Source organism: Phyllobates terribilis, unplaced genomic scaffold (assembly GCF_046119375.1).
Source record: "Phyllobates terribilis strain yellow unplaced genomic scaffold, ASM4611937v1 Scaffold_2__4_contigs__length_985480577, whole genome shotgun sequence".
NCBI classification, from domain to species: Eukaryota; Metazoa; Chordata; class Amphibia; order Anura; family Dendrobatidae; genus Phyllobates; species Phyllobates terribilis.
The window spans coordinates 809184710-809205752 of NW_027362762.1; the positions used below are offsets into that span (position 1 = coordinate 809184710).

At 47.7% G+C, this 21043-nt stretch overlaps 1 protein-coding gene across 7 annotated transcripts in view; it reads right to left on the reverse strand.

Moving 5' to 3' along the window:
* The window catches only part of TSPOAP1 (TSPO associated protein 1), a 191802-nt gene that overhangs the window by 157681 nt on the left and 13078 nt on the right, over positions 1-21043 (reverse strand). Inside the window, exon 1 of one of the 7 annotated variants that reach the window (XM_073667568.1) lies at positions 604-702. The exons of the other annotated variants lie outside the window; for them this stretch is intronic. Within the exon in view, the coding sequence (XP_073523669.1) occupies positions 604-636 (33 nt within the window). The 5' untranslated portion in view covers positions 637-702. Of the gene's footprint in view, positions 1-603; positions 703-21043 lie in introns of those variants that run through there. 7 annotated transcript variants of the gene reach the window in all.

Genomic DNA, 21043 nt, shown 5'->3' on the forward strand with positions numbered 1-21043 from the left:
AAACTATCTTCTGGATCTTGTATTAGAGGGGTTGGACAACCTTTACTGGTCCCAGAGAGAACATTCGTCATAGTGAACGACTTCCAAAAGCCACAATAAAACTTAAAAGGGATAGAGCCTATTGAGACATTTACATCATATCAAAAGTATATACTGTAAATGTCTAAGGTAGGCAGCCACCACTAACTCATAAGCCTGTCTGGAGTGCTAAACAGGGGTCAAGGACCTAAAGTCTGTTGATGTTTGCGGCACCTAGATATGGGTACACAATGCTCTACTCCATCCATGCTTCTGGGTCTGAGCAGTGAGCTACACGTCCTCCCTCTGACATGGAAACTCGTATAAACAGAAGTTAGGGGGCCAAACAAAATAGCTTTATATGGACCCCAGGTCGCAGGTTGAGCACTCCTGCTCTATCGAGGTCTTTTGCAGCTCTCAGAGGTCCTCCACTAAAATAAACACTACTTAAACTACTATGAAGGGGGATATAAATCACATAGCTGTTCTTTTACATCCAATACAGAAACCTTAGAATCATTTTTATGTCTTATTGAAAAAAAACAAAACTTATACTATCTGTACCTAACATATACAAATACTTACTGCGATCCTCACTGCAGTACAGGCAAAATGCATCTTTCCATAGTCAGCAGCAGGGATTCAGTGGGCGGCTGGAGTTGCTAGACTGGCTCTCCCTTTGAACCTGGATTTCATGTTCCACCCCTCACAAAGTGGACTCGATTATAAAACCTATCACTTTTTAATAGGGAGAACTTTAAAGCAGTTACTGCAGTTAGGAAATTGCAGTCAAATAAGGCTCAAAAGGCTTATATCACTGTGGTTTAATCCTCTGAAATCTGAAGGAAGCATTTCCTAGTGTCGGCTTAGTGCTTAGATATAGGCATGTGAAGCTCTCGATAAACACTCCACACACAGTAGGAAATGAGCTAAATTAAAGGCATTAAAAAAAATAATAATAATGTGAACTCAACAGTTTACAATAAAAAGCCCTGCACAAGCAAATATTAACACTGCTGGTAAATGCATCTACAACCCAAAAGAATTCATAACATTTACTGTCTATTCCTGAAACAAGTTAAGAATGGATTTGTAAACATCATTTCCATATATTAGATGGATGGAAATTGGAATTTCTGCAGAAAACATACTACAATATATTATATAGACAAAATAACAATATTGGGAGTGGTTAATGAAATAGCACCTTATGTATTTCCCAAAATAAAAGATGTAATACTAGAATACATAAAGCCCTTTGGTACTTTTAGGTATATTCAACACAAGAATCACACAACTGTGTAATAACGGTGTCCCCGAGGAAGCGCTGCACAATGACTGCTGGAATTCAGCGCAGGCAATGTATTGGAGATTTCTACAAATCAGGCTGTCAGGGTTTAGATCGAACGTTTAACCCCTTTTTGTTTACCCCTTTCCCATAAAGTCAACATTCGTTTTTTCGCTTTCCTCCCAATTTTCCAAGAGCCACAGCTTTTTTATTTGATCAGTATGACGGCCTGTCTTTGTGTGGGAGGGGTCTTAGTTCTGAATGACGTAAACTGAATTTAGCACATAAAGTAATAAAGAACAGGAAGAAAACTTTGTGGGGTAAAATGGAGAGAGAGAAAAAAAAAAAGCAATTTGGCTATTACTCCAATCATTGCAATTGAGTTACTGACGACGGAGCGCGAGACAGGACTGGGAGTGACCTATGGAGCGTCGTTCTCAGTAAGAAGCTTCATGGGTTGCTGTACAGAATCGCTGGACGGCGTGGGCACACGATGGATTACGTTGGAGCTGCAGGGATTTTAATTTAATAATAAATTGGTGAATGAGGGAGTGTTTCTTGTTTTTATTTGACTCTTTATGCAAGTCACGTTCCCATTTTTGGACTACTAGTGATTCGCTGGATTATGTCAGACCTTCATGGTTTTGTTTTTTGCCTTTTAATAAATTGGTGAACGAGGTGTGGGGGTAGTGCTTTTTAAATTATTTTTTTGTGTGTTTTTTTTTATTAATTACAAAGCTAACATCTAACCAGATAAGCCATTACCCCCAATTGCCCTAGGGCGGTGGCAATCGGAAAGAGCCAGGCAAAGTGCCCGAATTGACGCATCTAATGGATGCACCAATTGAGGGGCGGCTGCAGGCTTGTATTTGTATTTTTAGGCTGAGAAGGGCCAAAATAACATTGGACCTTCCCAGCCTTGATAATATAAGCCTACAGCTGTCTGCTTTACCTGGACTGGTTATCAAAAATAGAGGGAATCCAACGTCATTTTTTAAAAAAAAATAATTTATTCATGATATAGATGCGTTTTTAGGGTGAATTTGCGCTGCATATGTGACGCCTCGCTCCCGCTCACTGGCCCTACCCTGAGAGATGGGGGTACTCGGAACCAGGCCTCCTGGTGTACGGTGGATGCAGTCGTGGCCTAGGCCCGGCCCGTGCCCAGGGTCGTCACAGTAAAAATAAGGGGGCCAGGAGGGACGGATGTAATGACTACGCCACCTGTGGTGCCTGGTGATTCGCCACCAGTGCTGCGGCAGTCCTCTGAGGCGGGATGTCGTGGCAGCAGAAGATCGTACTACTCCCCATAGGCGGAGCAGGGCCTCAGGGCAGAGAAGACGGATCAGGGGAGTCGTAGTGGGAGGTGCGGTGTGGTGTCGAGCTGAAATAAGGGACCGGAGGCAATGGATGCAGTCTTCCAAGCTTTACTCACGTTGTTAGGCGTCAGCTTCAAGGCTTCTCCTTGCTCCTCATGGCGCGCTGCGGCCACCAGGAAGGGGTTCAGCACACTCCTGGTAGTTCGGGTGCATCAATCAGGTCCCCCTGCACCAGAGTGTTCCTAGACTTTCCCACTAGGTCCTCTCCTGTCCGTATGTGGTGCGTGTTACAAGGCTGGGTCTCCCTCAGGCTATACACAGAACAAGGGTACGGGTGGCGACTCCGCTCCGTCCGTTACCCGGTGGGATCCTCCAAGCCTCCGAGCTTTTCTGATTAGGACATGAAGTAGCAAAGCCAGATATCGGGGGCCGGTACCCCTTTTGCAGCAGGAGTCCCTCTTATTAGGCCAGAATAGTGAGGACAGGTGGCGTATGCCGCTCCGTCTGCATCGCCCTGGGATCCTTTTGCCTATGGAGCTTGTCTCCTCTGCTCCCCTCCAGGCCTTCTTAGGTAGGGGCCTTGACCGGGTAGAGACAGCCGTTAACTCTAGCCCGCTCCTCGCCTCAAGGCCAGAGGACGAGGACCGTGTATCTTCAATCAGCTGCAGGTTCCACCGGAAAGCCACGTTCAGTGATGAAGACCACAATCAAAGGATGTTGAACCTAAGATGGCCATTGATTAAATATGATTGAATGAGTGTAACCTAAAGTGCGTCCTCCACCCTCACCCACTACATGGTTCCCCCTATCTTTTGGTTCCCCCCATCTCCTCTATCCTGGCTGGGGCAGCACTATGGTGCCTTAAAGCCCCCCTCAGGACAGGAGTGGTGTAGTGTTGAATGGATGGCTGAGTCCTGAGCTCCACCCTTACCTCAGAGAGGAGATACCACACCTCGGTCTGAGGTGCAGTACCCCTGTGGCGACTGAACCCTCAGGGGCGCCACACATAAGGGCACTTTACAACGCATGTCCTTTTTTTAACTGAGGATTTACCGCATCTAATGCAAGTCTATTGAGAAACTGCGTACAGAAGACTGAGCGTTCCCGCAAGAGAAATTGACATGCTGCAACTTTGAAACCCGCAGCGCAGGTGAGTTTACGCAGCGTAAAAAAGAAGCACAGTGGGCATGGGATTTCTATTAATCCCATCCACTGTGCTTGTACTGTGCAACGCAGCGTTTTGGGCGCAGCGAAAATAAGCTGCGTACAAAACGCCGCTATTCCAGATGGAGCACACAGCCTAAAAATGTGGTTAGTGAGTTAAGAGGTGATTTAGGAGAGGGCAAGATCTTTGATGCCAAGATACGAGAGGATGTGTAGTAGGAGGAAAGGGTCAACTGTATTGAAGACAGAGGACAGGTCTAGGAGAAGGAGTATAGGGTATTGTCTGTTAGCTTTCGTAGTTCGTAAGCCTTTTGTAACTCTTGTTACAGCAATTTTAGTCGAGCGGTGGGGATGTGTAAAATATTGTTTTAGTGTGTAAAAGTAGAAAAGCATAAAATAAACTACCGTATATACTAGAGTATAAGTCGACTTTTTCAGCACATTTTTTATGCTGAAAAAGTGAGAAAGGCCCCCTCGGCTTATACTCTGGTAAATACTTATTTATACTGGCTGTGAGGAGGTGGAGGCGGTTTCGGTGGCGGCGGAGCGGCCACATGCAGTAGCCGGCTGCTGCAGCTACCACGTGTGCCCACTGCTAAATAAGATGAATATTCACTCTTCTCCACGCCCATGAGAGTGGAGAAGAGTGAATATTTGTTTTCTTTAATGGCGCACACAGTCAGCAGTGGCCGCAGCAGGCTCAGCGATCCTCTGTGCCCACTATTAGAGTGGAGTGTATGAATATTCACTCTTTTCCATTCCCATGGGCATGGAGAAGAATGAATATTCATTCTCTTTAGAGGATCGCTGAGCCTGCTGCGGCCACTGCTGACTGTGTGCTCTATTTAAGAAAATGAATATTCACTGTTCTCCACGCCCATAGTCCCGGTGTGGAAAGCTCACCTCGGAGTCTGAGGGCGCATGGCAGTGACGTCATGCACTGCTCAGATGCTGAGGTGAGCTGCAGGCAGAACAGGAAGCAGCACTGGAGCAGAGGGAAGAAAGGTGAGTATGAGTGTTTCTTTTTTTCGTGTGTGCAGTGATGGGGTGCCATGCACACCCGGACTGGGGATGAGGGGTGCCATTCACATCCGGACTGGGGATGAGGGGTGCCATGCACACCCGGACTGGGGATGAGGGGGGGGGCCATGCACACCCGGACTGGGGATGAGGGGGGGGGGCCCATGCACACCCGGACTGGGGATGAGGGGGGGGGGCCCATGCACACCCGGACTGGGGATGAGGGGGGGGGGGCCCATGCACACCCGGACTGGGGATGAGGGGGGGGGCCATGCACACCCGGACTGGGGATGAGGGGGGGGCCATACACACCAGGATTGGGGAAATTTACCAGTAGCTGCTGCATTTCCCACCCTCGGCTTATACTCACATCAATAAGTTTTTCCCAGTTTTTTGTGGCAAAATTAGGGCCTCAGCTTATATTCGGGTCGGCTTATACTCGAGTATATACGGTATATAAATCTGGTATTGCTGTAATCGTACTGATCTATGAACAAATCAGTCTTATCACTTATCGCATCGTGAACAGCGTAAAAAATAAAATAAAAAAATAATTGAATTGCTGGTTTTTGTTCATTCTGCATCTAAAAAACCTGAATAAAAAGTGATAAAAAATGTTATGTTCCCCACAAGAGTACCAAAAAAATCTCGAACTCGTCGTGTGCAAAAATAAGCCCTCACAGAGCGGTTTGCCAAAAAATAAAAATAAAAAGTTACAGCTCTCGGAATATGGCACGGAATTTTTATTTTTTTATATATAAAAAATCATTTTTAGTAAGCAATATAAATTTGGTATTACTCTAATCCCACCAACCGAAAGAATAAAGCAGTGTTCTCACTTATTCCGTAGGGTGAACGGAATTATTCTTGTACTGTTGTCTGTTTGTTCATTCTGCCTCCCAAAAATCGGAAATAGGCTCGGCTCACATTTATCCTGCGCTCTCCACCGAGCGCTTACATCAGGATTTCTGTGTAAATCCCAACAACCGCGATTCAGACAAAACCCCCAAAGGAACCACTCAGTTGGCAGTTGGAGTCACTTTGGACTCCGTATGGTCTCTGTTCCAGCGGTGTCCCATCACTTTAGGTGTCTTTTTAGCACACGAGTGTGGACGACCACAGATCTGTGAGTCTAAAAAGATTGATGTCCGATTCTGGCGGTATCAAACAGAATCCAAAGTGTCTCCATCTGTCTCATTATAGTAAGTGTTCTTTCGGGGTTTTCTCTGCATCTTATTTTTGTGGGATTTACAAGGCAACCCCGATGTAAGTGTTCAGCGTAGAATACAAGAATGTGATCCAAGCCTTATACTGAAAAATGTCATGCACCCAAAAAGGTTACCAATAAAAACCCTAACTTATCCTGCACAAAACCAGCCCCCACTCAGATCTGTTATATCACTAGAAATATAGTGAGTTCCCACATTACTGGAATAACAAAGACTCTGGAAAATCGACATGGCTCCCACCCCCCTAAATAAAATCCAGTGAAATCTGGGCACTTGTAGGGGGGGTTCTGTTGTTTTGGTATGTCAGGGGTTCTACAAATGCGACAAATGCTACAAATGCGACATGGCGACAATTCCAAACAAATTTACACTCCAAAATTAAAATAGCGCTCTCTTTTCCAAGCCCTGCCATGTACCCAAACAGCAAGCTTTCTTTTTTTTTTTTTTTTTTTTTTTACCAGATATGGGGTATCTTCAGGTTTGGAAAAAATTGCATAATAAAATTATGAGGTCCATTTTTTCCTATTATCCCTTGTGAAAATTACACATTTGGGGCTAAAACAAAATTTTAGCATAAAAAAAAACAATTTTCGTTTTCACATCCATATTTTAAAAAGTTCTCTGAAACATCTACGGGTTCAACAAGCTCAACACACCCCTAGATGAATTCCTTGATGGGTCTAGTTTCCAAAATGGGGTCACTTGTGGGGGTTTCTGGTGTTTTGGTACCTCTGGGTTCTACAAATGAGACATGGTATCTGCAATCTATTCCAGTCAAATTTACATTCCAAATACCAAATATCGCTTCTTCCCTTCCGAGCCCTGTCGAGTGCCCAAACAGAACTTTTGACTATATGTGGGTATCAAATTCTGGGGTACACTTGGGGTTAAAGCAACATTTTCGTGAAAAAAAAAATTAACAATTTTCAATATGATGACCTAATGTTATCAAATTCTGTGTAGTAAGTGTATAAAATACTTGAGGGATAAAGTTTATAAATTGGGGTCACTTGTGGGGGTTATCTGCTGTTTGGGTGCCTTAATGGCAGTGCAAATGCGACATGGCGGCCGCAATCTATTTTACCCAAATTTGTGTTCCAAAATTCAAATTGTGGTCTTTCCCGTCTGAGCTCTGCCGTTTGTCCAAACAGGGGTTTCTGGCCACATGTGAGGAATCCGCATGCTCAGAAGAAACTAGGTAACAAATAGTGGGTTAAGTTTTCTTGTGTTATTCCTTGTAAAAGTGAAAAAATTGGGGCTAGAGCAACACTTTAGAGTCAAAATTTAAAAAAAAAAATATATTTCATTTTACTTAGCATTAATTCCTGCCTAGCACCTGAAGAGTTTAAAAAAATTCCTTACAGCAATTTTGAAGTATTTGAGGGGTGCGTTTTTTAAAATGGTATCACTTTTGGAGAGTTTCCAACATATATGCCTCTGAAAGTCCATTTAAATCTGAATAGGTCCCTAAAGAAACAGGTTTTGCACATTTATTGATGAAATGAGATACTGTTAAGAACTAGTGTTGAGCGAGTATGTTCTATTAACCCTTTCGCCTAGTATGCTCGGGCCGAGCTCCGAGTATTTACAGCTGCTCGGTGATATGGTTGAATCGCTCCCGTGTGCATGATTTGCGACTGTTTGACAGTTTTATTACATGTGAGGAATGTCTATTTCTTACACATTCCTCACATGTAATAAAACTGTCAAACAGTTGCAAATCATGTACAAGGGAGCGATTTAACCTTATCACCGAGCAGCTGTAAATACTCGGAGCTCGGCCCGAGCATATTCGGACAGAACATACTCGCTCAACGCTATTAAGAACTGTTAACTAGTGATGAGTGAGCACTAAAATGCTTGGGTGCTCGTTGTTCGGGTTGAGCAAATTGGAATTGGAATTCGAGTGCTCGCACCAAGAAACGAGCCCAATGTAAGTTTATGGGAAACTCGAGCATTTTTCCGGCGGCTTCCCCTGGCGGTCTGCAGAGAGCCAAAAAATTGCCCAAATCAATGGGAACAGTGCTCAAATGACATGGGAACAGCATGGGGAAGACCCCTGGAAGCAGTTCTGACACCCAGGTCACTTGTCAACAACGTTGTCGGAGGTATTACGCCTCTTTTATGGACTCACAATAAAACATACAAAAACGAAACCAAAATGGATTTTCCTGGAAAATATGTTAAGGAACATCCTTTCCAGGGTAATGACTGGTATATAAGGCAAAATAAATATACAAAAATAAAAATGCTCCTACACACCTTGGGCTATGTTCACACGTAGCGTATCTGATGTGTTTTTGCACTTTTGCATTGCTTTCAACCAAGACAAATGCATTTACCGGGAAATGTCATTTTAACATTTTATAACCTTATTTGGCCATGTGGTCTGTGACACATCAACAGACACATCCTGTTCAATTTATGATGGAGGGACTCTGAAAGTCACAGACTTTTTTTTATAGGGCCAGCAGTCAGCTATGCTTTGTTGTTCCCATTATTAACGAGTGGGTCTCCAATACGGCTATTCCGTATGCAGTAACTGCAAGGGCTGCCAAAAATATGGACGCCACCCAATACCCCTTTGAAGAGACATAGAGGAGGGTCTCAGTAAAAAAAATGTTCCCATTATAAAGGAGCGGGTCTCCTATAGTGGTAATGCCCATGCTATGACTGCAAGAGCTGCCAAAATTTAGGAAAAACCCCACTAACAATTTAAAGACACATACAGCTGGGCCACAGTAACAACATGTTCCCATTAGAAAGGAGAGGGTCTCCTATTCAGTTATAGGGTATGCAGCGAGTCCAACGGCTGCCAAAATTTAGGAAAAACCCCACTAACAATATAAAAAGATACATACAGATGGGCCACAGTAACGAGTACGACATGTTCCCATTAGAAAGGAGAGGGTCTGCTATTCAGTTATAGAGAATGCAGTGAAGCAACGGTTGCCAAAAATTTGGAAGAACTCCAATGCCCCTTGCAAGAGACGTAGAGGTCGGAGGGCCTCCTGAAAACAATGTTCCCATTATTAGGAAGTGTGTCTCCCATACTGTTTGCCTATGCAGTAAAGCAACGGCTGCCAAAAATTTGGAGGAACTCCAATGCCCCTTGCAAGAGACGTATATATGTTGATATGGTACATATGGTGGTGATATGGTGGTGGAGGATGTGGATGAGGAGAAGGAGGAGGACAAGAGCAAATAGACAAAATCAGGAAGCATATACCCATGTCTGGGTGTGAAGACAGATGTACATGGGAATAGAGTTAGACCTCACAAAAAAGACACTGTATTTGAGTTTATGTTACGCTGCTATCATTTGGTGGTGTTGAGAAGTCTGGCCCAATCCAGCCCTTGTTCATTTTTATAAGATTCAGCCTGTCAGCATTTTCAGTTGACAGGCGGATGCGCCTATCGGTTATAATTCCACCAACGGCACTAAAAACCCGCTCTGACAAAACGCTAGTAGCAGGGCAGGCCAGGACCTCCAAGGCGTAGAGAGCCAGCTCATGCCACGTGTCCATATTGGATACCCAATAATTATAAGGCACAGAGGAATCACGGAGGACGTTGGTACGGTCGGCAAGGCTCTCCCTCACCATCTTCCGAAACTTTTCCTTCCTTGGGAGAATACCCAACGCCTCAGGGCCTGTTAGATGGGAGGGTGTGAGAAAACTGTCCCAGAACTTTGAAAGTGTTCCCCTGCCTCCGCTGGATTGCATTTGTGTCTCTCTTGCCTGTACTCCTTGGTTGTCCAACGAAGTGTGACTTCTGCTGTCAGCGTTTTCAGATGGGAATTTTTTATATAATTCCGCAACAAGGGCCTTTTTGTACTGCCCCATTTTATTAGGCCTGTCCTGTAAGGGAATAAGAGACAGAAAGTTCTCCCTGTAGCATGGGACTAGTAGTGTCACCAACCAGTAATGACTGTCACCCAAAATTTTGACTACGCGAGGGTCACGGGAAAGGCAAAGTAACAAACTCAACTGTGTGTGCCAGACTGCAAAGAGGCAAGACTTCCATGTCCTCACCAAGAGGACGACTGACCATGCTCTCCTCCTCATCCTCCTCCTCCTCCCTGTCATCAGGCCATCCACGCTGAACAGACGGTATGACAGTTGTGCAGGTAGTACCGTCTATAGCGCAGGAAACTAGCTCCTGTTCTTCCTCCTCCTCTTCGTTCTCATTGTCACCCAATCCACACTGGGATGAGATGAGACTGGGCTGTGTGGAATCACCCTGTATGGTTCCTTGCTCCATCTCATTGTGCTCCACCTGCAATGCATCCTCTTTAATTGTGAGCAGAGAACGTTTCAGAAGTCAGAGAAGCAGGATGGTGATGCTAATTATGGCGTCATCGCCGCTCACCATCTTGGTGGAGTCCTCAAAGTTTTTGGAGGATGGTACAAATGTCTGACATCCACGTCCACTCCTGAGGTTTTGTGTGTGGAGTCTGACCTGAATACCGACGGCCTTGTTGATGCTGGTAGTCAACAACTGCCCTCTTCTGCTCACAAATCCTTCCCAACATCTGGCAATGTAGAGTTGCAACGTGTGGGGACATCGCAGATCAGTCGGTGAGCTGGAAGCTGCAAACGCTGCTGAAGCACAGCAATGGGCGGCGGAAGCTGTAGCCGACTTACTAAAATGGGCATACAGGCGGCGTACTTTGACAAGCAGATCCGACACATCCGGGTAGGTTTTGAGAAACCGCTGAACCATGAGGTTAAGCACATGGGCCAGGCATGGTACGTGTGTGAGCTCAATATAAGAATTGTGTGACAATCCCAGTAAAATATCCAAATGGTTGGATATCACTAACTTAGCCCTGAACTTTGTCATATCACGAAGAAACTTAGTCACCTACACATTTTCCCTCTTAATTGGAACTTTTGTAAAAGCCACAGCATTAGGACATAAACGCGTTGATTCATCAAGCAGCTTTTGCAAATTTGAAATGGCTGTTGGTTGTTTCGTATATTGATCTGAAGGTTAATGTACTTATGCTCTGACATATTGGGTATGCAAATATGAAATGGCGCAAAGTATTTGTGAAACTTGTGGTTGCACAATAATTTTGTGACTTTTGATGTGTTTCGACAGTCTTAACTAGCTTCATCAACTGTTTGAAAAAAAGTGTAGTGCATAGCCTGATAAGGGAGTGACCAAGTAATTCATCATAATATTTGCCACAAAGGTGGAATAAATTATGATAGAAATGTACTCCAGTCCCTGACTGGAGTTTATTTTTTGCAGCGACACACTGCAGCTAAAATATGAGCGAAATTCATTAAGAGGCACATGCCTGTCTTTAATAATGGGAAAAATACCAGACAAGCAGCACATGATATGGTTCTAGGTCCAGGAGGCCATAATGCCCTCCTGGCAACAAGACTAAAAACAATGATAATACATCTCAATCCATGACACCAAGCCATCCTACTGAACACAGATTGGCTCAAAAAGCATGGGGAACAAATGACTCCACTTACCAATTATGGCCTTAGAGTGGAAAGATGAGGCCCTGCAATGAATAAAATGTCACCTTCCAAAGGAAGATTTTGCACTTTTCTTTGCTTAGCAGAACCCAGGAGCTCCCTGCTTTTCACTATTATGGTATGCACATAGAATGTCTTTTTCAGGCTAATTCAGCATGAAAGCAGTCTCAAAAAGCGCTGCAAAAAATTAATGCACAGCAATGTAAAAATAACATTGCTGTGTACATTTAGTATTTTATTACCTCTTAATAGTTTCAAGGTTTGAAAACTGTGAAGCAGCTAAAAAAAATAACATGTTAATTCTTCGGGTGGCTTCATTTGGCTACCGCCCCCCTCTTTATAGTCGAAAGTGCAGAAAGACAACGCCAGAGGCATAGCCACCACAAATAAGGGAGGCAAAACCATTGCATTAAAAAATAAAACCATAAAAAAACTGTGGCTAAAGTGCAAGCATAGCTGCTTCAGGAAAGACAGCCGGCTTACTCCTGAAGCGGCTTCGCCTGAGAAACCTCGGCAGGTCTGTCGGCGTATTAAAGATGTCATGTGCACATATCTTTACATCAATACACGGTGATCTGGCGTTTGTAGATACAATCCAGGGGCCTTTGTAGCAAAGTAGCAGCTGGCTGGTGAAGTAGACTGAGTAAACAGAGGATGAGATGGGTCAGAATCAGACATAGGAGAAAGTATAAGGCTGTGTGCCCATGATGCGTTTTTTAAGCGTTTCCGTAGTGGCAAAAACGCTGCAGAAACGCTTAAAAAACGCATGGTAGAAGGTCTGCCATGTTCCCCAATGATAATCCTCATGTGCTGTGCACATGCTGCGGAAATTTCCGCTGCGGGTTATCATTGCGGGAAAAAACACAGCACTACCAATTATTTTTCGCCGCCATTGACTTGCATTAGAACGCATGTATTCCGCTTCACTAGATAAGCACATGCGGAATACATGCGTTCAATGTGTGGATGGTACCCAGGTCTAGAGGAGAGGAGACTCCAATAAGTAAGTGGAGCCACAAATAGCCGGGTTAGCGCCCAACAGATCAAACAACAATAGACTGCAAGATCACTCAGGCAATCCATGGGTCTGTTCAAAAGGACATCCAGGGGTTGCGAAGAGATGTCAGGACAACAACTGGGTCAGAGTAAATCAATCCAATAAATGTGCACTGCACCAGTGAAGTCGTTTGCGGGGGCGGCGCTAGTCTCCTGCACGCCGGGTATTTTGACACCGCTCGGTTGCAAGCTGATTATTACTGCTGATCTGAGCCGACAACAAACTGGACGCTGGCACTGTGTAGATCACTCAATGCACAGCTTGCAGGGAGGGACACAACAGGGACCAGCACAGCCCCTTAAACAAGCACAGCCCCTTAAACAAGCACAGCCCCTTAAACAAGCACAGCCCCTTAAACAAGCACAGCCCCTTAAACAAGCACAGCCCCTTGGTCTCAGGGAGGGGGAGGGCGCTGTGGCAGTGACCGCAGCCTCTGCCCCTTGATGACCCATGCCTTGGGATAATCAATACAAAAAAGAGAATATCAGAGTCAATCGATTTCTGCTAATGAACGTGTATATTTCCTGAAACTAAAGGAAGCAAGAGTCTAAAATAGTCCTGGTACCCAGTGTAAAAAATTGCAAGATTTACAAGGTTTATTCTTGACAGATTGTGATTTGGAGGGAAAAAAAAAGTTGCAAAACAAACAACTGGATTTAAATAAGTCAATTTCTGATGACATTTCCAGTAAGGAAACAAACAAAAGGAAACTAAAAAAAAAGAATGGAGAAAAACTGTGTCCATGACTCGCTCTACAAAATTCATCTCCAATAGTACGCTATGTTCACCGAAGCAGAACTAACAAGGTAACATCATAAGCGTGTGAGCATTGCTTTGTCAGAAGAAAGTGCATTACAGACAAACAGAATCTTCCCCATCTTTTCCATTGTACAGATCATAGATAACATTGATCTACTGGTCAGCAGTCATGATTCTTTTCAGTGCAAACCCTTCACCCCGACATTGTACAGAGGCAAATAAATGTATCCACTAGGGCAGGGGTCTCAAACTCGGCTGGGCATATGGGCCGCACATGGAAAAAATTTGAATTTGGGGGGCCGCATTCTTTGTTCAATGTGACATTTTTAGTGATACCATTTTTTTTGTATACACCTTTTGAACATTTTTGCCGTGTTTATTTTTTTATGACTTGGGTCGTTATGGATGTGGCGATAATAAACGTGCACTTTTTTGTGTTTACTTTAGTTTACATATAAAACCGCATTTTTAGTGCCCAATATTTTTTCATGCTTTATTTTATTTTTTATTTTTTTTACAATTTTATTTCCCCCAATTGGCCACATACAGTAATATTGTCTTACAATTAGCATCATATAGTAATAATGGAAAACATCTTGTACTAATGTGCCCCATCCAGGTCCCCATCCTGTGGCAACGTTCCCCATCCTGGCGCCCATCTTGTACTAATGTGCCCCATCCAGGTCCCCATCCTGTGGCTATGTGCCCCATCCAGGTCCCCATCCTGTGGCTATGTGCCCCATCCAGGTCCCCATCTTGTGGCTATGTGCCCCATCCAGGTCCCCATCTTGTGGCTATGTGCCCCATCCAGGTCCCCATCTTGTGGCTATGTGCCCCATCCAGGTCCCCATCTTGTGGCTATGTGCCCCATCCAGGTCCCCATCTTGTGGCTATGTGCCCCATCCAGGTCCCCATCTTGTGGCTATGTGCCCCATCCAGGTCCCCATCTTGTGGCTATGTGCCCCATCCAGGTCCCCATCTTGTGGCTATGTGCCCCATCCAGGTCCCCATCTTGTGGCTATGTGCCCCATCCAGGTCCCCATCTTGTGGCTATGTGCCCCATCCAGGTCCCCATCTTGTGGCTATGTGCCCCATCCAGGTCCCCATCTTGTGGCTATGTGCCCCATCCAGGTCCCCATCTTGTGGCTATGTGCCCCATCCAGGTCCCCATCTTGTGGCTATGTGCCCCATCCAGGTCCCCATCTTGTGGCTATGTGCCCCATCCAGGTCCCCATCTTGTGGCTATGTGCCCCATCCAGGTCCCCATCTTGTGGCTATGTGCCCCATCCAGGTCCCCATCTTGTGGCTATGTGCCCCATCCAGGTCCCCATCTTGTGGCTATGTGCCCCATCCAGGTCCCCATCTTGTGGCTATGTGCCCCATCCAGGTCCCCATCTTGTGGCTATGTGCCCCATCCAGGTCCCCATCTTGTGGCTATGTGCCCCATCCAGGTCCCCATCTTGTGGCTATGTGCCCCATCCAGGTCCCCATCTTGTGGCTATGTGCCCCATCCAGGTCCCCATCTTGTGGCTATGTGCCCCATCCAGGTCCCCATCTTGTGGCTATGTGCCCCATCCAGGTCCCCATCTTGTGGCTATGTGCCCCATCCAGGTCCCCATCTTGTGGCTATGTGCCCCATCCAGGTCCCCATCTTGTGGCTATGTGCCCCATCCAGGTCCCCATCTTGTGGCTATGTGCCCCATCCAGGTCCCCATCTTGTGGCTATGTGCCCCATCCAGGTCCCCATCTTGTGGCTATGTGCCCCATCCAGGTCCCCATCTTGTGGCTATGTGCCCCATCCAGGTCCCCATCTTGTGGCTATGTGCCCCATCCAGGTCCCCATCTTGTGGCTATGTGCCCCATCCAGGTCCCCATCTTGTGGCTATGTGCCCCATCCAGGTCCCCATCTTGTGGCTATGTGCCCCATCCAGGTCCCCATCTTGTGGCTATGTGCCCCATCCAGGTCCCCATCTTGTGGCTATGTGCCCCATCCAGGTCCCCATCTTGTGGCTATGTGCCCCATCCAGGTCCCCATCTTGTGGCTATGTGCCCCATCCAGGTCCCCATCTTGTGGCTATGTGCCCCATCCAGGTCCCCATCTTGTGGCTATGTGCCCCATCCAGGTCCCCATCTTGTGGCTATGTGCCCCATCCAGGTCCCCATCTTGTGGCTATGTGCCCCATCCAGGTCCCCATCTTGTGGCTATGTGCCCCATCCAGGTCCCCATCTTGTGGCTATGTGCCCCATCCAGGTCCCCATCTTGTGGCTATGTGCCCCATCCAGGTCCCCATCTTGTGGCTATGTGCCCCATCCAGGTCCCCATCTTGTGGCTATGTGCCCCATCTTGTGGCTCTGTGCCCCATCCAGGTCCCCATCTTGTGGCTATGTGCCCCATCCAGGTCCCCATCTTGTGGCTATGTGCCCCATCCAGGTCCCCATCTTGTGGCTATGTGCCCCATCCAGGTCCCCATCTTGTGGCTATGTGCCCCATCTTGTGGCTCTGTGCCCCATCCAGGTCCCCATCTTGTGGCTATGTGCCCCATCCAGGTCCACATCTTGTGGCTATGTGCCCCATCCAGGTCCCCTCTTGTGGCTATGTGCCCCATCCAGGTCCCCATCTTGGGGCTATGTGCCCCATCCAGGTCCCCATCCTGGGGCTATGTGCCCCATCCAGGTCCCCATCTTGTGGCTATGTGCCCCATCCAGGTCCCCATCTTGTGGCTATGTGCCCCATCCAGGTCCCCATCTTGTGGCTATGTGCCCCATCTTGTGGCTCTGTGCCCCATCCAGGTCCCCATCTTGTGGCTATGTGCCCCATCCAGGTCCCCATCTTGTGGCTATGTGCCCCATCCAGGTCCCCTCTTGTGGCTATGTGCCCCATCCAGGTCCCCATCTTGTGGCTATGTGCCCCATCCAGGTCCCCATCTTGTGGCTATGTGCCCCATCCAGGTCCCCATCTTGTGGCTATGTGCCCCATCCAGGTCCCCATCTTGTGGCTATGTGCCCCATCCAGGTCCCCATCTTGTGGCTATGTGCCCCATCCAGGTCCCCATCTTGTGGCTATGTGCCCCATCCAGGTCCCCATCTTGTGGCTATGTGCCCCATCCAGGTCCCCATCTTGTGGCTATGTGCCCCATCCAGGTCCCCATCTTGTGGCTATGTGCCCCATCTTGTGGCTCTGTGCCCCATCCAGGTCCCCATCTTGTGGCTCTGTGCCCCATCCAGGTCCCCATCTTGTGGCTATGTGCCCCATCCAGGTCCCCATCTTGTGGCTATGTGCCCCATCCAGGTCCCCATCTTGTGGCTATGTGCCCCATCCAGGTCCCCATCTTGTGGCTATGTGCCCCATCCAGGTCCCCATCTTGTGGCTATGTGCCCCATCCAGGTCCCCATCTTGTGGCTATGTGCCCCATCCAGGTCCCCATCTTGTGGCTATGTGCCCCATCCAGGTCCCCATCTTGTGGCTATGTGCCCCATCCAGGTCCCCATCTTGTGGCTATGTGCCCCATCCAGGTCCCCATCTTGTGGCTATGTGCCCCATCCAGGTCCCCATCTTGTGGCTATGTGCCCCATCTTGTGGCTCTGTGCCCCATCCAGGTCCCCATCTTGTGGCTATGTGCCCCATCCAGGTCCCCATCTTGTGGCTATGTGCCCCATCCAGGTCCCCTCTTGTGGCTATGTGCCCCATCCAGGTCCCCATCTTGTGGCTATGTGCCCCATCCAGGTCCCCATCTTGTGGCTATGTGCCCCATCCAGGTCCCCATCTTGTGGCTATGTGCCCCATCCAGGTCCCCATCTTGTGGCTATGTGCCCCATCCAGGTCCCCATCTTGTGGCTATGTGCCCCATCCAGGTCCCCATCTTGTGGCTATGTGCCCCATCTTGTGGCTCTGTGCCCCATCCAGGTCCCCATCTTGTGGCTCTGTGCCCCATCCAGGTCCCCATCTTGTGGCTATGTGCCCCATCCAGGTCCCCATCTTGTGGCTATGTGCCCCATCCAGGTCCCCATCTTGTGGCTATGTGCCCCATCTTGTGGCTCTGTGCCCCATCCAGGTCCCCATCTTGTGGCTATGTGCCCCATCCAGGTCCACATCTTGTGGCTATGTGCCCCATCCAGGTCCCCTCTTGTGGCTATGTGCCCCATCCAGGTCCCCATCTTGGGGCTATGTGCCCCATCCAGGTCCCCATCCTGGGGCTATGTGCCCCATCCAGGTCCCCATCCTGGGGCTATGTGCCCCATCCAGGTCCCCATCCTGGGGCTATGTGCCCCATCCAGGTCCCCATCTTGGGGCTATGTGCCCCATCCAGGTCCCCATCTTGGGGCTATGTGCCCCATCCAGGTCCCCATCTTGGGGCTATGTGCCCCATCCAGGTCCCCATCCTGTGGCAATGTTCCCCATCCAGGTCCCCATCTTGTGGCTATGTGCCCCATCCAGGTCCACATCTTGAGGCTATGTGCCCCATCCAGGTCCACATCTTGTGGCTATGTGCCCCATCCAGGTCCCCTCTTGTGGCTATGTGCCCCATCCAGGTCCCCTCTTGTGGCTATGTGCCCCATCCAGGTCCCCATCCTGTGGCTATGTGCCCCATCCAGGTCCCCATCCTGTGGCTATGTGCCCCATCCAGGTCCCCTCTTGTGGCTCTGTGCACCATCCCGGTCCCCATGTTGTGGCTCTGTGCCCCATCCCGGTCCCCATGTTGTGGCTCTGTGCCCCCTGTGCTGTTCTTCACACACATAAAATAGAAAAAAAAAAAGATGATTCTCACCTGTCCTCCGTTCCCTCGGCGTCCTTCCTGCAGATGTGGCCCGCAGGCACCACAGAGTCAGACCGCTTGACGATCCCGACCTGGTCCAGGAGGAGCCGCCGACAGCAGCGCTGCATTGCCGCACAGAGACTGTCTCCCAGCACAGCATTTTCAATGTCAGCCGCCGGCCAATCAGAGGCCAGCAGCTGACATCTGCATATGGCAATGACGTCATACTCGCTGCGCCGACACGCAGATATCAGCTGCTGGCCTCTGATTGGCCAGCGGCTGGCATTGGAAATGCAGTGCTGGGAAACAGTCTCTGTGTGGCAATTCAGCGCTGCTGTCGGCGGCTCCTCCTGGACCAGGTCAGGATCGTCAAGGGGTCTGTGCCTGCGGGCCGCATAAAGCAGCCTCAGGGGCCGCATGCGGCCTGCGGGCCGCGTGTTTGAGACCCCTGCACTAGGGTATACAGTGCCTAAAAGTAGTATTCAACCCCCTGCAGATTTAGCTGGTTGACACATGCGGAATTAACTTGGCATTGTGACATTTGTACTGTAGATCAGCCTGGAAGTGGGAAATGCACTGCAGCAAATTTTGTTTTTGTTTTTTTTTTTTTGTTTTTTTTTTAAAACGTTAAAAGTTAATTCAGAGTGTCATTTATTATTCAACCCCTCAAACCACAAGAATTCTGTTTGGTCCCCCTAAAGTATTAAGAAGTAGTTCAGGCACCAAGAATAATGAGCTTCACATGTGTGGATTAAAGATCTCTTTTGCCAGCCTTTTCTGACTATTTAAGACCCTCCCCAAACTTGTGAACAGCACTCCGACATGGTCAACATGGGAAAGACAAAGGAGCATTCCAAGGCCATCAGAGACAAGATCGTGGAGGGTCACAAGGCTGGCAAGGGGTACAAAACCCTTTACAAGGAGTTGGGCCTACCTGTCTCCACTGTTGGGAGCATCATCCGTAAGTGGAAGGCTTATGGAACTACTGTTAGCCTTCCACGGCCAGGACAGCCTTTGAAAGTGTCCTCCCGTGCCGAGGCCAGGCTTGTCCGAAGAGTCAAGGCTAACCCAAGGACAACAAGGAAGGAGCTCCGGGAAGATCTCATGGCAGTGGGGACATTGGTCTCAGTCAATACCATAAGTAACGTACTCCACCGCAATGGTCTCCGTTCCAGACGAGCCCGTAAGCTACCTTTACTTTCAAAGCGTCATGTCAAGGCTCGTCTACAGTTTGCTCATGATCACTTGGAGGACTCTGAGACAGACTGGTTCAAGGTTCTATGGTCTGATGAGACCAAGATCGAGATCTTTGGTGCCAACCACACACGTGACGTTTGGAGACTGGATGGCACTGCATACGACCCCAAGAATACCATCCCTACAGTCAAGCATGGTAGTGGCAGCATCATGCTGTGGGGCTGTTTCTCAGCCAAGGGGCCTGGCCATCTGGTCCGCATCCATGGGAAGATGGATAGCACGGCCTACCTGGAGATTTTGGCCAAGAACCTCCGCTCCTCCATCAAGGATCTTAAGATGGGTCGTAATTTCATCTTCCAACAAGACAACGACCCAAAGCACACAGCCAAGAAAACCAAGGCCTGGTTCAATAGGGAAAAAGTCAAGGTGTTGGAGTGGCCTAGTCAGTCTCCTGACCTTAACCCAATTGAAAACTTGTGGAAGGAGCTCAAGAATAAAGTCCACATGAGACACCCAAAGAACCTAGATAACTTGGAGAAGATCTGCATGGAGGAGTGGGCCAAGATAACTCCACAGACCTGTGCCGGCCTGATCAGGTCTTATAAAAGACGATTATTAGCTGTAATTGCAAACAAGGGTTATTCCACAAAATATTAAACATAGGGGTTGAATAATAATTGACCCACACTTTTATGTTTAAAATTTAATAAAATTCAACTGAGCAACATAACTTTTTGGTTTGTAAGATTTATGCTTCTGTTCATAAAAACTACTCTCCTTTGCAGTTTGAAGGCTCTAACTTATTTGCATCTTATCAAACCAGCTAAATCTGCAGGGGGTTGAATACTACTTGTAGGCACTGTAGATGTATTCCACGTCATTCCCTGTGATAATTATCTATCCGGTGTTACTGCAAACCATCCACAATGATCACACATGTTGTAAGTACTGTCACAATAATGACTTGCAGACCTTCACCAGATCTTCTCTTTTATAGCTTCTTCAAACTCTCTATAATAATACTTCACTCAAAACTCTTCCCCAGAGAATTTCCTTAAAGGGAACCTGTCACGTCCTAGTTGCTATGTAAACTGCCCACACAGCGTTGTTAGTGATGCAATGGTGGTAGTATAATGATTTTATAACATTATATACACTTTGTCCTACCTGCTGTATTCAGTCATAGGGGTGTGATTCTCTCATTCAGTCATGGGCAGCACCGCATTCACTCACTGCTGGCGCCACCCATGTATTTGAATACTGGCCCAGGCAGGTGCCGCGCATGCGCAGTGAGGCTGTGTGATTACCAGCTTCACTGCGCAAGCGCTATGTTCCCTGCGCGTGTGCAGTGAGGTTGTGTAGTTCGTAGCTTCACTGCGTATGTGCAGGGAACAGAGCGTCATTGCGCATGCGCAGTGAAGGGGTAAAATACACCGCTTCACTGCGCACGCGCGGGGAACACAGCACGTGCACAGTGAAGCTGGTAATCACACAGCCTCAATGCGCAGGCACGGGACCCACGGACACACATGTACAAATGCGCATGCGGGGCACAATCACAGCACTTGCCAGTGCCAGTATTCAGATACATGGGCAGCGCTACCCATTACTGAATGAGAGAATCACACCCCTATGACTGAATACGTTTTTTTTTTCTCTTTATTGCCTGTATATAAGGGATACTAGGAACATCTGTGTATCAGCTACTCACTGAGGAAGCGGACAGGACGTCCGTGA